Source organism: Morone saxatilis, unplaced genomic scaffold (assembly GCF_004916995.1).
Source record: "Morone saxatilis isolate NCDOM2014 unplaced genomic scaffold, NCSU_SB_2.0 Contig8, whole genome shotgun sequence".
In the NCBI taxonomy this organism is placed as follows: Eukaryota; Metazoa; Chordata; class Actinopteri; family Moronidae; genus Morone; species Morone saxatilis.
Window position 1 is genome coordinate 8,570,173 of NW_023340257.1, and position 16,385 is coordinate 8,586,557.

The 16,385-nt window shown below is 41.0% G+C and overlaps 2 protein-coding genes across 2 annotated transcripts in view; both read right to left on the minus strand.

Annotated features, from left to right (window-relative positions):
* Positions 1-305: 305 nt before the first annotated feature.
* Positions 306-10,624, minus strand: barx2 (BARX homeobox 2). The gene is made up of 4 exons (XM_035679422.1): positions 10,216-10,624; positions 4,701-5,004; positions 1,829-1,913; positions 306-1,442 (listed from the first exon to the last, which is right to left on the minus strand). The coding sequence occupies exons 1-4, from the start codon at positions 10,400-10,402 to the stop codon at positions 1,161-1,163; spliced, it is 858 nt and encodes a 285-aa protein (XP_035535315.1). The 5' UTR covers positions 10,403-10,624; the 3' UTR covers positions 306-1,160.
* Positions 10,625-13,945: 3,321 nt separating this feature from the next.
* Positions 13,946-16,385, minus strand: part of rbm7 (RNA binding motif protein 7) — a 6,882-nt gene continuing 4,442 nt past the window's right edge. The window contains exons 4-5 of the mRNA XM_035680524.1: positions 15,187-15,280; positions 13,946-14,936 (exon numbers count right to left, since the gene is read on the minus strand). Of these exons, the coding sequence (XP_035536417.1) occupies positions 14,577-14,936; positions 15,187-15,280 (454 nt within the window). The 3' untranslated portion in view covers positions 13,946-14,576. The remainder of the gene's footprint in view (positions 14,937-15,186; positions 15,281-16,385) is intronic.

A 16,385-nucleotide genomic window follows, 5' to 3' on the forward strand; every position in this document is an offset into this window, starting at 1 on the left:
CAAATCTTTGCAAGGATAGAAGGCAGAGTTGGAAGGCTATAGAGAAGTCAGTGACAGGCAGTTGAAGACAGTGTTATGTTAATGCAAGTCGAACATACTGATTGGGGTACTCATGCAAAGCCTGCAGGCTGAAAACGTCTTTGAGATTTCAAATGTTCAGCCTTTGCCGTGCATCTTTGGCACAGGCTATGATTTACTCCCTCTGAGAATCTCTGACAGCTTAAAGAGTATTACTGGCCTCATGGCAGAAAGCAGAGTCATCCCGACTCCCATGAAAGAAGAAAAAAGATCAGGGACGGCAGTAACATTATACATACAAACTATTTTAATCCAATTTAAAACAGCAGTTAAAAATACTGTTTTACATATATATCCGAAAGACCATATATTTTATACTTTATACACATTTCTACAGTATGATACAGAGGCAGAAATATTGATTTTCAGATTGAAAAAATAAAAATGCAAGCTTTAACGACCAAATAATGAACACATTTGAGCCTTAAAGCTGTAGAAGAACTCCAATCTAAGCATTGTGTTCTTTTCTAAACTCTGTCTCCAAAAACAGCACTTGTAATCGAAAATCACTGTAAAAAATATACTTGCATTTGATAGTTATTTTATCAGCACTTTAAAAGCTTTCCTCTGAGACTGACAAGGCACTGTAACCATTTGATAGTACAGTTTTTGGCAGTGAAGTGATTTATAATACATAGAGACATAGAGACAATACAGTAAGGCAAATCTTGATATTTTGGCACATGCATTATGTGAGGCAGCTTGGAGGATCAGTGGTGTGTGTGATGTTTCATGGTTATAATGCACAGTAAAGTGATGCATGAGACGTGTTTTGCTTTGACTGACCTGCTTGGATTTGACAGATTTACACTCCTTATACCAGCGACCTGCTCAAATACAGTATTTAAAGGCCACAGTTTTACCAGTACAAACAGTGTCTACGCACTTTAGCTCTTTGTATGGTACACTTTTCCAATACACAAAAAATAAAAGGCTACATTTGGTAAAGATTGGATGCCACCAATATGTTTCCAGCCAAATTCCTAAAGCAAATGGCTAAACACCACACAGGCTTTTTACAGTGATCCTGAGGCACTATTTGTTTTCAGGTTGGCATTAGTCTTTGGTTGTGTTGTTCTTGCTTAGCTGGCTGCGCGAGTCTCTGACTGCATCAGGAGCGGCAGCTCTCGCTCGGGCCCCTCCATCACAGCGGCTGCAGTTTCTGAACTGAGATCTTCAGGTTCAAGCTGAGATGCCTCTTCTCCCTGAACCAGCGTCACTTTCTCAGCCGCCCTCTTCATCCTCTCCTCTGCCTCCATCTTCATCCTGCGCTCTTCAGCTTCTATTTCCTCCGTGGTGGGAATAGAGTTCTTCTTGGGTCTCCCCTTGGGCTTAGTCGGGGCCTCGTGACCTCCTTTGAGCACCTAGAATAACACACAGACCATCTTAGTGGACTCCTCTGGTAATAAATGGCAGCAGCAGTCGAAGGTAACGCTTGCTATTATAGTAATTAAGAAAAGACGTATTGCTTCTGGCTGCCCCTTGTGCACTCATTCATCTTTAACGATTTCAGGTCTTTTTTTGTTCTCTGAGTTGTTGACCCTTCTACAAAAGTGTTTGCTCTCACTGCTGTCATCATCAGTCACACCTCACACCACACCCTCTCCTCCTGCCATACTGCTTGCCTAGTATTCGCTTCTCTTACCATTATAGTGCAAATAAGCATTGCATGAAACGGTTAGTCATCTGTAAAAATGTAATCTAAATCTATTTTTTCCTCTTCGTCCTTCCAATTATTGTTGCCTCTTACCATTTTCTTCCACTTCATGCGCCGGTTTTGGTACCATGTCTTCACCTGGAGCTGTGTGAGACCAAGTGACTGGGCCAGGTCTAACCTACAAAATCACAAACAAAAAAAAAACTGCACATCAGATTTCATGTACTTTCTGGTGATTCTGCATTAGCGTCCTGAACCTGAACAGGGTATACACCATATTATTTATATGCTGTAAACTTTCTTCACTCTTCCGGAAAAGCACCAGGTAGAATCTGTCTCTTTTCTTGTCTGTTTCTCCCACTGACAGGAAAATATATAAATTATGACATATAATATATAATAACACTAATCATGGTTTTTCAGTCTTTGAATCTCACATCAAAGCTGATTTGCTATTAGCTCGAGTTTGACACTGTGCACCTGCAGGTCAGGAAACACTGCTCGAAACAACTGTACCGAGATCAGTAATCCAACCACAGCACTTGTAGCAAGACGATTGGGGCTGTTGAAATTCTGAATGCATCCACCACATGTGTTGATCCATGACTAATAGGGCTATTGGTTGGTGCGTAATGTGATACCTCAGGAAGGGACAGATAAAGTGAACAAGGCATCCGTTTGTGAAGGAAAGGCGCAGTTATCTGGGTTTTTTAAAATGAGATTTCCTCTTCCCTGCTCTTCTCAAAGTCTTAAAGAGTCAGATGAAGGGATTCTCACCCCCACCACCCGTCAATGAAAGGAACTGACTTTCATTTGATGGTGAAAGTGGAAGCCGAGACAGAGAACAGGCATGGACAGAATCTAAAAAGCAGAGCAACAACAAACCCCTGAGATTCATGGGATTGTCTGCATAACCTTAAACCTCACATAAAGGGTGTGTGTGTGGTTTTGTGTGTGTCTCAAAAAACTCCAGACACACAGACAATCAAGCTGTCTATCAGACTTCACTAGCATACGTGCCCCAGTCTATAGCAGTTCAACAACTAGAGGCAAGGAAAAGTAATTGCAGAAAAGGAAAACACCCCACCTATTTATGGTCATTAGTTTTCAATGGACAGAAACCATACACTCACAGCAATAGAAACAGTATTTGAGTTACTCCCTCCGGGCTACTACAAGAGCGTCATTTTGTTCCATTCTCACACCTTTCACAGGGGAATCTTGGGTGTAACTGAAACAATAATGATGATGATGAAAGGGAGGATTATAAAGGCTCTAATCATTATAATTGGACGGTGCATAAAATCATTATTGCACTCTGCTATAAATAATTAAAAGATTTTTTCAGGGATATTTTTGGTTTTGGTTCCTCCCGCCCCCACTCTTAAACTCAATTCAAGACCGCAGAGGTTCCAGGCCAAAAAGAGGGAGAGAAAAGTTAAGTTATCTTTGGATCACAACAAACCAGAGTGAGGAGCACGCCACACCTTTGATGTGGGGCTTTAACGGGGGATTTTCTCTGTTGATGTTTTTCCACCAGCTGGGTATTTAATTAATTTTCAACACAGTGTCAGAATTGGATATTTTGACAGGACACAGTATTTTGGCACAGCAATCTGTTAGGGTGGTTGGTTTTGATCACTGAGTTGTGCTCAGCCTCGGGGCTTCTGCTTCAAGATGAGGCATGGCGTCTTTCCAACGGCTCCAGGCAAGCCGAGATGTGATATATTTAATAATGCATCGTGGGAGTTTTCCCCACGGATGGGATGTAAATGGAATGACAAATAAATCTGATTTACTTCAAATATGCTAATGTGTTAGGTTAGATGTGGTAAGCAGACGCACTGCAAAGAGGATACAATGTTTGAGACATCTGTGTGGAAATTTTGCATGTCTAAATGCATAAACGTACTGTACAGGAAGCCAGTTGTTCAGATTTACTGATTTACTTTCAATATGTAAAAATAAGATTAAGAGGGGTGGAGTGTACAAACATCCAATCTCTACTTAATGCAAAGGTTCACAAGCAGTTTGAAATTCCTACTGCGCATGTGAAAGAGAGCTTTTTACATCATATATAGTTTAATACTATTCTGAGTTATAATGGAAAAATAGCCTGCAGGCCAAATATAAAAGCGAGGCGTACAATAAAACTGGAAAATATAGTCTAACCTCATGTCAGGTCCCAAAAATGACCCACAGAGTGGAACTTAAGACACAGATATTAACATGTAGATTACTTCATCTGATTGTAGAAGGCAAAATGTTCTTTATATACACCTGCACATGTGTGAAATGATTGGCAGTAAATCAGTGTAATACATTTATGTTTGCTTGTGTTGGCCACTGTCCCTCTTTTCTTGAACAAGGCAGTGTTTCTTTGTTGGTGCTTTTTTTTTGCAGTTGGAAAGCTCAGGGTTAAAACGTTACTCTTGTCTCAACTAGAATGCTGAGGTAATGCTCTGGCTTAGACAAATTCACATTACATGAGACATTCCCCACAGGATAAATCAAAAATTATGATGTTAGGTTAACCACTGCTAGATAATTGCAGTTGTGGCTTTGTGAATGTGCGTGCGTCTGTGTGCATGTACTGTACTTTTGAGTGTGCTGTATGCCAGGTATGTAGGTTATCAAAATGAGTGACACTTATATGACTCTGGTAGCTTTTTTACATCTGTGAAAATAAAGAGGCCTATTACTTTAACTTATCAATGGTTTACTTTCTTTTACGTAACCTAGTCACAAAATCATTTTTGGTAGCTATGAGGGTAGCAGACATGATTTACCTTTTTTTAATTTAAATGCTTTTATGTGGTTTGTGTGTGTGCGTGCATGTGTTTACTGCCATCCTGATCTACCTTTTTTTTAAGTAATTTCCCCCTGGGATTATTAAAGTATTTCTGATTCTGATTCTGATACCTTAACCCATCCAATCAGACGTGAGATTCTCAACTGCACTGACCTATCAGGTGTGGATAAGTACTTCTGCTTCTGGAACTTCTTCTCTAGGCCCATCAGCTGCAGCTCGGTGAATATGGTGCGGCTGCGACGCGGCTTCTTCAGGCGGGGCGTGCTGCGCTCTGTGTCTGACTCGCTGCTAATGCTGAGGGGGGTCTGGCTAGGCGAGGGCTCGGAGCCTCGTGGATGCTGCGGGGAGAGCAAGGGCAGGTGCGAGGGGACCCCACCCTGAGATGACACCTGGGGGTGGTGGGGGGGCTGCCGTGTGATCACTGAGAGGAGAGGGTAGGCACGTAGTGATGAGGAGCCTGGAAGAGCAGAGACAGTGCGTCAGATGACAGAAACAGAGAACTGCAATAAAGTCCAGTGCAAACACAAAAAGAGGAGAAAGATTATTCTTTTGAATCACTGAGTTTTTAGTGAGCTCTTATGTGCTTCTCAGTCACAGTGGTTGTACGGTTATCGACCGCCTGTAATTGCTTAGACAGGTTCATTTTTAATTGCCCTGTGTTTGCTGTGAAAAGTGTTTTGCTTTTGACCTTCTTCATGTAGAGGGCTGTGATCCCAATGACGCAGACTGTGTTTTACACTGCTCCTCTGAACCCTTCAAATGAATGATTATTTTTCAGAGGTTGTTAAATACTGACTGGCTTCCCAACACAAAACCACATGCACACACTGAGCCTGACAGCATGATGTACACGCAGACACACACACATTCAAACACAGAATGAGCTGTAATAAAATCAAACTAAATCAAACACTGCTCAGCTAATAAACTTTTCCCGCTCTCTTGCAATCTCTCTCACTCTTACACATGCGCGCGGTCATATACTAAGACACACATTTTTGCTCTTTATCAGCGCAGACAGAAGCAGCAAGACGCCAGAATCAATAAAAAGTAACACTTGTCTGGAGCCGACACTGGAGCGAAGGAGGGCAGGAGGTTGGCCGAGAGGGGTGTCGAGGGTCAACCAAAGTGAATATGATATCTGCCGGAAAAATCCTCACGGCTTCAAATATAAAACCAACCCCTTAACCAAAATTTACAGTCCAACTGAGCACCAGCGCAGATTGTAATGCATGGGATCATAAGGAGTAGCAGGAAGGACACAGGGGGGATTATGGGAGTAGACGTGGGAGATATAGAGGGAGATAAAAAGCTGCAACCGAGCAGAGAAAATGGGAGGTTGTCACACTGCATGTGTGTTCCAGGTTGTCTGTGGTAGATCTGTCTCCTTAATCCCTAGACACACACACACACATATACACAATGCCCACCGGAGACATGAAGGCAGACAGGATTTTTTTTATTGCTGTTCCTTGATTGTTTTTCTTTTCCTTAAGGTCAGTAAGAAAATATGGATTTCATGAAAATGTGTGGGAAAGAAAAAGAGGAGAACACTCACAAAGAAGGTAGGTCATGCCTACTTTTATAATCTTACAGGATAGTAAGATGTTCATTCAGTTGCTTAAACATATAAATTGCACAAATCCACAATAAACCTCACTATTAGATGTAAGTCAAGCATAGAGAGCATACAAGTGTTGTTGTTATACCAGCACACATACAGGTAGGTACATTTGCTCTATACACGCATACAGACACACACACACACACACACACACACACATACACACACACCAGACACTGCCTTTGGCTCATCATGACATCATGGTAAGGCACTGAGGTCATCACTAATCCTCCAACGTGAGATTGCTGGTATTGCAACAGGTCTAGACAAGTAGATCTCTTTTCTCTGGCTGCATGCTCTTTCTTTCCATTTATACATGTTCATTTCAACTGCTCTCACTTTTTCTCTCTGCAAATCAGATCCGTACAAATGTCAGATTTTTCTGATATCAGAGAGTGGCACAAAAGGGAAGGGGAAGAGTCACTCGTCATTCAAAATGGGGAGAAAACATCTCACTTTGTCTTTGTGATTGTCAGGAAATCTCTTGTCAGCAGAGAGCTTGAAGTTGTCTCCGGACAGTCCCTCAGAGGGAGGGAGAAAGAAAGAGAGAGAGAGCTCACAGAGGGAAATGTCAGCCCTCGTGGTGACTTTCCACAGACAGCGAAGCCGTCTCTCTGACATGTTGTTGACAAGTGCCAGTGTCCTGTCAATAGTCTACAAATAAACTGTTTGAGTAGCTGCAAGAGCACAACTTAGCCCCATGCAAAAGCACACTGATACTCTTGATAATCACAGTGGAATGTAGGGACTGGCACAAGTGCTTATGGTAACCATTACAGAAGACATACCTGCTAAGAATAGATCAAGAAGAGTCGTTTGTTCAGCATTCCTTTTAATACCAAGAATTTACTCTATTGATGGTTTGGTTGTTATTACTATTACATGATTCTTAATACATTTACCATGTGTTTAATATATAATCATTTCCATTAAGTGAAGGAGGGATTTCTATTTTTACAACAACGACAAATGCCGTCAAGCAGCAACATTTAGAAGGTATACACTATTGCCCGCCCCAGCCTGCTCTTTATCATAACATCTACACTTCTTCTCCCACTCGTTTTTGTCAATGGGATGCTGAAATGGATGATTCATTGCATAGCTATGACAAGTGTACGTGCACCTTTGCACAGGTTTTGAGTATAAACTGTTAGACAGCTAGAGATCTGCTCAGTTAAATGGTTTTTGTGTTTTTGGCCTTGCCCTTTGAACACACATCAAACATTGTTGAGGTGGGGAGGGCAACAGATCATGCAGCTTCTTTATCTTTCCTACCTCATTGCTTTAATTAGAATCATTCACCTTCAGGAAATGACAGATTGGAGCAATTAAATGCCAGTTTTCAACAAATGGTAAAAGGAAGGTGTCAAGAGCGTCTTGTTGAATTTAATTGTCGTAGTATTTTCCCAGGCACACTGACAAACCTTACCAACAGAAGCTGTACGCCTAACAAAAAGTGTTGTATCTTAATCTGAAAACTGATAGCTGACTCAGCCCGTGGCATAAACTCCTTTTAGAACTGATTTATCACTGATCTGTTGTCGAGATAGACGAATCTGATGGCTGTGTGGTTGTGAAAAAATGACAGTGAGATGACAGGCAGTCAAATATTATCCCTAACTTAAGATAGAAGATGTGTGGTGCATTTTGTCTTTGTGTGTGCATACTTGCCTCTATGTGTTGACATGGGTGTAATCAACCTTCTCAAGCCTGCTTTATGCTTAATGGGAGACTTTATTGTCTGCAACGGATTAGGGTTTAAGATGGGATAAAAACCCTTTTTGCTCACTTGGATTTATTCAATAAGCCCTCAGCCAGTACCAGACCAGTACACAGCAGCCCTCAGGCTGAACACACTCCTGCCTTTTTTTTTTGTTTTCTTTTTTCATCATGCTGTCAGGTGAGATTACACCACAGTTGATCTTAATCTCTCTCACCTCTTCCAGAAAACACCACTAAAAGCCCTTCCCTGGGTCCTGCTGAGAGATGGGACTCCAAATGAAATATTGTAACCTGCCATTACGTTGTTCACTGTTCAGCACCAGGTCAGGGCTCATTCTTTCTGATCCTGTAACTGACAGGGAAGTATTAGCCACTTTTACTATACCTTTATTTCATTCCAGTTAAATAAAAATGGACTGAAAGTCACAATGAAGTGTCACAGGACAAAATGCACAAGGAAGATTATGTTGGTATGTTTGATCAACACACCAGTGATAAACAATAAAACAACCAATTAATTTTTAATCAACTCCTTCAGGCAACAATATTGGCATCATTGTCTTTCAGCGGCCTCCGCTGGTAGCTGGAGGTTATAGCATCCCTTCTTTTGCGGAATGAAGAAGTCAACTTTCACTGTTAAGGGGCCATGCAGGGGCCAGCCGCCTCTCTGCGGCCCAGGACCTGTAAGTCTGCCAGCTTCTATATCAAGCACTAAAAGCCATTGATGTTGGGGAATATACTGTGTCTCACACCCCCGCAGCTACAAATAAGTGGTGGGCACAGTGTTCTGATATGCAGGGTGGGTTACTCTATCCATCCGAACAGAGGGGTGCCAGTCATAGTGCCCTCTAACATGCACCAATCCATATCAGAGGGATGAGGGAAGCGCTTCCCCTATTTTTATCCACCCGCCGCTGTCATCATCAAATTGCAGCGGCTATTATTTCAGACTTTAGAGCAATTATCCTAATGGTTACTAGAGTGTGCAGTAGCCTTTGAGTTGTTTGGATTCGTCTGGAATTACAATTAAGAATCAGTCAAGACGCTTTGTTTTGACAAGATGATACGTGTTGTTCCAACGGAACTTTTGTCATACTATTTTGGTCATTTTTAGTGCAAGACAGCTTCTATCACTATCTATCATGCAGAGAGCTAGATAATTCTTACCATCTTACTGAAAGAGAAATGAAAGTGAGCACTACATGTACTCAAAAACAATGGGAGGAAAGCAATTATCATTGAAAGAAGCCACTTGTTTCTACTCTATTTTTCCTTCAAACCTAGCAATCAAGAGAAATCAGTGAGCAGTAGAATTAATCTTATAAAGGGTGGTATGACTAACCACACTGTAAATCACATGTTTTTGTTTGTTTCTTAGCACAAATTGACTTTGTTCTAGGTCACATACATTTTGGTGTCATATTGAGTGCACTAACAAGATTCAATTTGCAAAAGTCCAGCAGCTGCAAAACTCATTAGGGAAGGCCTTTGGGCAGAACACAAGTATTAATCAAAGTAAATGAGACTAAATAGACTAAAGTTTTCTTTGATTCTAGTTTTTTTTTCTGTCACACTGTCTCTTCAGTGACTTTTAACTACAGCCTCTTATCAATGCAGTCATCCATCAGCTTGCGCCCAACAAAAGCCCTGAAGCATCACTGACATTCACTCACTCTGTCTTTGATTTTCAGCACTAAACACTTAGCTGCGGTGATTTATAATGTAAAGCACAGAGTTAGGAAGGTGAAGTCACCGGCGCAACTTTAGGAGGAAAGATGCATAAATTAATTGTGATTAATTTACTAAAAATAAAAAAAAACAGCTTCAAACATGTAAGTAGCCTAATATATTAAGGATGCTTTGTAATCGTCACAAATATCAATATACCCATGTGCGCAGTTGTATGGGCGGGGGGTTATGGTTTAAAGAAACTAATTACAACTTTATGGCACTACACAAAAGTTCATTACACCAACACAACCGATAACACAGTGCAGACGTGTATTTCACCCGTCTGATATAGGACTTAAACTTTTTTCACCGTAAATCCACATTCCCTGATCCATGCCCAATTAAAATATATCCTCAAGTTTCAAATTCGAATTAAAAGTATATTAATAATGAAATTGATCTTATGCGTAAAAGTGTCACAACAACAAATGTCATTTTCCCAAAAAATCTGCAAATGGTCATAAATGCCTTTCAGTTACTTTTTTAAATAATAGGCTAAATTTAATTTGCTTCTTTCATAATTAGTCAAAAGAAAAAGAAAGAAAGAGAGAGAAAGAAAGAAAATAAGAAGAAGTAACAGAGTCCGCTTACCAGAACACGAATGAAGAGGCTTCGGTCGTACAATGAGCGAAGGGCACACCGAGTAAAGAGAAAGTTTCTCAAAATAATCACAAGTCTCCTTTGAGAGGATCTCGTCAATCATGAAAGTCTTGTAGCGCCGCCTGGCAGCCTTCAGCTGCCCGGGGGAGGAGAGCCTCAACTCGGCTTGACAGTGCATGATCTGTCCCTGTGCGTCGCGCGCTGTCTTCGCTGAACAATAAGTTTGTTCGCTAATATCTAAGGTTCTGCAGGTTGAGCAGTGTGTTAAATGCGACTGCTTGAGTTCATGCGTTTAAATAACTCATTGTTTGTATTTCAAAAATGCAGTTTAGCTTTCCCTGAAGTGTCGTGGTGAAGATCAGTAGCCTTCAACTTGAGCTGCGCAGAGCGCCACACTGGTAATGAGCTGACTGGGATGTGTGCTCACACCCACTGCTATATAAACCATCCCTGAACACATCTCTCTCTCTCTCTCTCTCTCTCTCTCTTTTACAAATACACTCATGTACTATATGGCCACCTCCCAAACACCCCCCCACCACCACCAAAAAACTTTCTTTTTACAGAATTGTAGCTACAACCTTTCAATTCGACTCTCAAAGTTGTATTTTTCGTCAATATCAGCTATTTTCAGAATAAAAACTAATACAATCAATACAAATATATATGCTAAGTGTAGTATTATTATTAAAGTTTCAGATAAAACCAAAAGACCTCTGTAACTATTCTGAGGTACTAACATAGTGCCATTTCTTAGTTACAAACGTCGAGACTTGACGTTGATTTGATTTTAATCATTTGTCTTAATCAGTGTATTACTTCTGCTATTGATAAACCCGTGTCTATTTTTCTTTAATTCATTTAATTTAACCTATTTTATTCTAAGCTTGCTTTAGACATTACACAATCTAATCCATTCGATATTTTAACTTTAGACTCCAACTGAAAAAGCCTGTGCCTTATACCAATATACAGAGTTAAAGCAGCTGGGGTAACGAGTTTGATACTTCGTTCTTATTCTTAAACCCATAGTCGTATCTAAAGGACTGTGTCCTGTGTCGAGAGTAGAAACACCAACTTTGAAGACTTGCGCCAGTTTGTCGGTTTAGGACTAAGAATGATAGATTAAACTGTTTAAATTGTTTTCATATCATATTTTAAAATTGTAGTAGTGTTAGTGGCTTATTAAATATAATAATAATAATAATAATAATAATAATAATAATAATAATAGTAGGGTAATAATAATTAGCCAATAATAATAATACTTAATTGACGAAAACATATAAAATTTCTTGTTGAAATAGTTCATTTCTTGTACAAGAAAAACGCAAAACACAAAAACAAAAATTAGAGGCTCCAGGAGGAAAAAGGAATTAGGCGCAACTGCGGTTAAAGGCCAGTCAGCAATGTCATTTTCTTTACAGATTTGCCAACAAACAAACAGACGCAGTTATAATTTAATAATAATGAACGGGCGCGGGCGCATGGCATGAATTAAGGCACGCCGAATAAAACACATAATTGTCTCACAACATCCCTCAATTAAAAAACCGCGGAATACTGAAAGGGTAAGGCACTTGTCATTCATTTTCACAAGTTGGCACAGTCTAAGTTTGATTTAACGATAAAAAAAAAAAAAAGAATATTATTTGTCAGTCAGATCAAACAGGCTTTATGCATTGTAGATCAGTGTCTGCTGCGGGCTGATGAGTCTGACATTAATGTGAGGAAATACCTCACATACCGGCACCTTCAATTCCCCTCGGACAGGCTGGATCTCTGCACATGCTTTTCCCCTCACCATTTGTTCATTTTCCATCGTTTTATTTTTTTCTATAAATTTGCCTTTTTACGCTGTTTATACTAAGCTATTGCAAAATGATGTTTTATTTATATTGTCTTTTAGATAATGCAGATTTGGGAGATTGGACATTTGTGTGAGAGACTCAGTAGAGGGTGTAATAAAAAGAGCCTGGCACATTTCTCGATTTGAACATTTTTAAGCGAATCATCACTGAGGGAAGCCGGTGCAGGTTAGGGTCGCCAGTAGCCTATAATGTCGGTGTCCTGAGGTGGGGGGGGGCGACTTTCATCGCAAGAATTGGAAATAAAGTGAACTCGCTGGCGGCTGCGGAGCCTCCGGAGCCGCCGCCGTGTTCAAAGAGCGGAGGATTATCAGGAGGAAATATGGGAGCTCTGCATGGGAAAGCTCGGGTTCTTTTCAGAGGTTTGATGACTTGATCAAAGAGGGGCAGATGAACAACTGCTGTGGAGCACATTTTACACTACTTCGGGTGGAGAGAGAAAAAAATAGGGTGTTAAAATGGAGCCTAACCTGTATAATTATAAACTAGAATTTATAAAAAACAAACTTTCCTCTTTGATCTTGATTTTCTGCTCGGTTTTTACTGAACATGTATCCATGTAGCCTCTTTAATGGCATGTATTGCTTTCTACTATATATGGTCATTTTTCACCTCTTAACGGAGGCTTATATTGCATGGAAGGACAAAGACTACAGCCGGTGAAGTCGGACCTACTGTGGCACCCATGAACCCAACAACCTGCCGGGGTGCCAAGACCCGAGGAATCACGGCTGCAGGCATCTTGACACTTGTGGTTTGAGTTGCAGGACTGCGAGAAAGGGAGTGTCTCTCTGGGTGTTTGGAAGTGGATCATTTCAGGAGACACGCTTCTATATAAGTCCACACAGCAGCGGCTACCGAGCGGCCTCTCTAATCCGCCCGCTCCAGGGCTGGAGACGCCAGGCAGATCAACCAATTAAAAGAGTTATGCCACAGCCAGAAGCGTAATAAGGGCCTTCCTAGTACTGACACCGAGCAGAGGATACTCTCTATTAGAGCGATTTGGGAGCATCAGGATGCAATGTGACACGAGGCAGATTACAGGCAAGACACAGAGCTTAGTGCGGTGGGTGCAAATGCACCTCCACATTTGGACACTGGGAGATTTATTGGTGGAGGGGGGGGTTATGGTTGTCGATAGAGCGCCGGGGGGCTGCTGTTAGTGGTATAAGCACTTTCGGAAGGGTAGATTATGACCTCTACACGGACATTAAGGGATCTGATCATCACTTTGTTGTAAGCGAGCCCGAGCAGAAACACCGATGTATCGATGCCGAGAGAATGATCGCAACACGAGATGGGAAGGATCAAAGGGCTGCTAATTCTGGGACGGGACAATGGCGCACTTTATTCTCATCTGTAAGTTGACAGAAACCTGCGCCATTGACTAATTGGTGCTAAGACTCTTCTGATAAAAGAGAAGCAGAGACCGCTGTGTGCAACTCTGGTGAACAATTGATAAACCGAAACATAATTGCATGCTGTAAAGTGAACGGGGTTGGGTGTCAAATCCATGTAAAGACTTGAAAGTATCCTAAATAGAAAGGTCAGATGCAGGAGCTGATCATGTGGCTCAGTTATATTTAACATCTTAATTGGTTCAATGAAAGGATGCGTGTGGCGCCACCTGTAGATTACTTCATAACCCACTGCACAAGCCTATTAGTTACACGTGGGCCATTTATAGGTGCAGATAAGGCCAGTGTGTGCATGCGTAACGGCATGTAGCATCAACATACAATAGCTCACTTAGTTCACTTAGTCACATACACAAAGAGCTCTAAATAGCATTTCTGAAGAGCAGCCAAGACCCAGGCATTTGTGCTGTGGCCAGATGAAAGACGAGGCATCAATCAAATCAAAAGGAGCTTTATAATAATGAAAACGCCCATTTTAAAACAGTTTGTATTACAGACTCAGAATAAAAAAATAAAATAAAGCCCATTTCCATAAAGAGCAAGGTCAACAAATCCTACATTAAGAAAGGATGGTGCCCTGTTCCAGTAAAAGTTGGTGCTGGTGGATTCTTTAGCTGAAAATTTTGTTGTTCTTTTTTGCAAAGTACCTGAAGAATTTCTAAGAGCACCATTTAAAACTATTTGCATATTTCAAAACTGGCCAATATCCAAAATCTTTTTTTTGAAATATGTCCCCCCCCCATCTTTCAAATTGACTAGTCATGTCTTGATATTTTTTTCCCTTGCTCTCATGACAATACAGTTCTTCCCCTCAAAATTTTTGCAACATCTGTGAGGAAAAGCTCACATGAAAGTAGTGTACAAATTTAAAAACGCCTTAAAAGTAAACAAAAATGGCTCTAAGGCATAAGATATTAAATCTCCAAACTGGTAGGATCATGTACAAACAACCTGAGTATACATGTGAATTTGTCAACATAATTCATGATCTTTTTTTTTTTTTTTTCAGAAAGCTGTTCACAAATTTGTGAAGCGTTAAAGTCTTTACAGAAATCCTTTACGTGTCTCAGTACCGTCGCCATCTACTATCTTGGTGGCCTCGGCTGCCCCTATTGTCATGATGCCTGCTGCCGCCTCTGCTGTCATGGTGACGGTTGCCACTCCTGTCGTTCTGATGGTGATAGTTGTCCCGGCTGTGGCCCTGTTGCTGATGACGGCCAGAACTTGGTTCATCTGTGTAGCGCGAATTTCTGCCACCGCTGTTCACCTGTGACGGCGGATGCCGATAGGGGGCGTTATCGTGTTGCCTTGAGCCGCCTCTGCTAAAATTTCCACCAGCAGGCGACTGCCTCTGCAGAGGCTTGGAAAAGCCGCCATTCAACTGGTCAAGCTGCTGCATGTGGAGCTGCCACATCATGTTGTTCATCTGCGGATGAAAGGAAAAGACAGATAACAGGACCTGTGTTTCATACGGTTGACTGAAGTCATGCAGCTTGTTTCTGCTGCTGTTAAATTATACACTGAACACATAATTCGTCATTTGTTGCTGAGGAACAGAGGGACATTCTAAACTAAAAACAAGACAAGAGCCTTATACCTCACATCCTAAATAGACACATTACAATCTGTCATGACTGTGCAGTGCTGGGTCATTAGGAAAGTATTAAAAGGGTTACCATGACATTCTTCTGCAGGTTATCGGGAGATGAAAGCGACCTCTGCATTTGGGGTGGAGGAGTATACGGTGGAGAACTGAACTGGATCGGGGTCCTGTAAGACGAAAGTAAACCATTGTCAAATACTTTCTCGTCATAAAAAGGCAAGAGCAACAAGTCTATGTAATGTCAGGTGCAGAGAGAGAGGGAGCCATTGGGAAAATAAGAGCAAAGCTTCACAAACAGAAAAGCAAAAGCACTAATACATGTGTGAATATTGGTGAAATATGACACGCCTATACTTAAGTGGTTTCAATTTTGATACGTGTGATCCAACCATACAATTATCTTCATAAAAATGTAAAAACATTTCTATAAAAAGAACCTGTGAATACAGGCAGACAAACATGTATTAGCATGTTTTCAAGCATAGCACATCCCTCTATCAAACAAGATGAAAGACAAGAACCTGCAAATTAAGGGGCAACCTGTCAGACTGTTGATTGATATTCAGCATTTAACGGGTATCGCTTTAATTATTATTTGTTTTTTAAATCTGATTGCAGATAAATTCATTTTAAAATGAACTGCTTTGGCGCTGATGCAGTTGCTGCCCTCTGTCTGCAGTCATCACTCTGGTCTGGGTTAAAGTCCTGCCCACAACACCATCCGATTGGATACACACGAGTGCCCGTCTGTGTGGCACGGACGAGACTAGAAACAGCTGCAGTGAATGAGCAGGGTTGTGTTTCCAGAGGAAGGCAGCAGATAGTTCTTATGTTATAAAAACACCAGACTTATGATCGATCTCTTTGATGACAAACCAGTTTCCACGTTGCACCACTGAACATTCCAGAATAATGCACTTTGTTGCAGTGATAACGTCATACAGTTAACAGAGTTTATGTAGCAATAGCCAACGATGTATTTGTGAGTAATGTTGGTGTCAGAGCATCTGGAAATTATTTTACCATTTCTCACACGTATGAGTAGGGATGTCACGATACAAAAAAATATTTTTTTGTATAAGTTTTTATACTTGTAGTACTACATAAAGTAGGCTATGAAACAGCCTTCCAACTCTCTCTAATCTTTTTGGATCTTGAGGCTGTCTAGAGGGAACTTCTCTCTCCCTTTAAAAGTGCCTGCAGTCTTTGTTGTTTCAGTGCAGCCTTTGCCAGAGTTACCTGAAGGAACTTTTATTAGGGCCCGAGCACTGA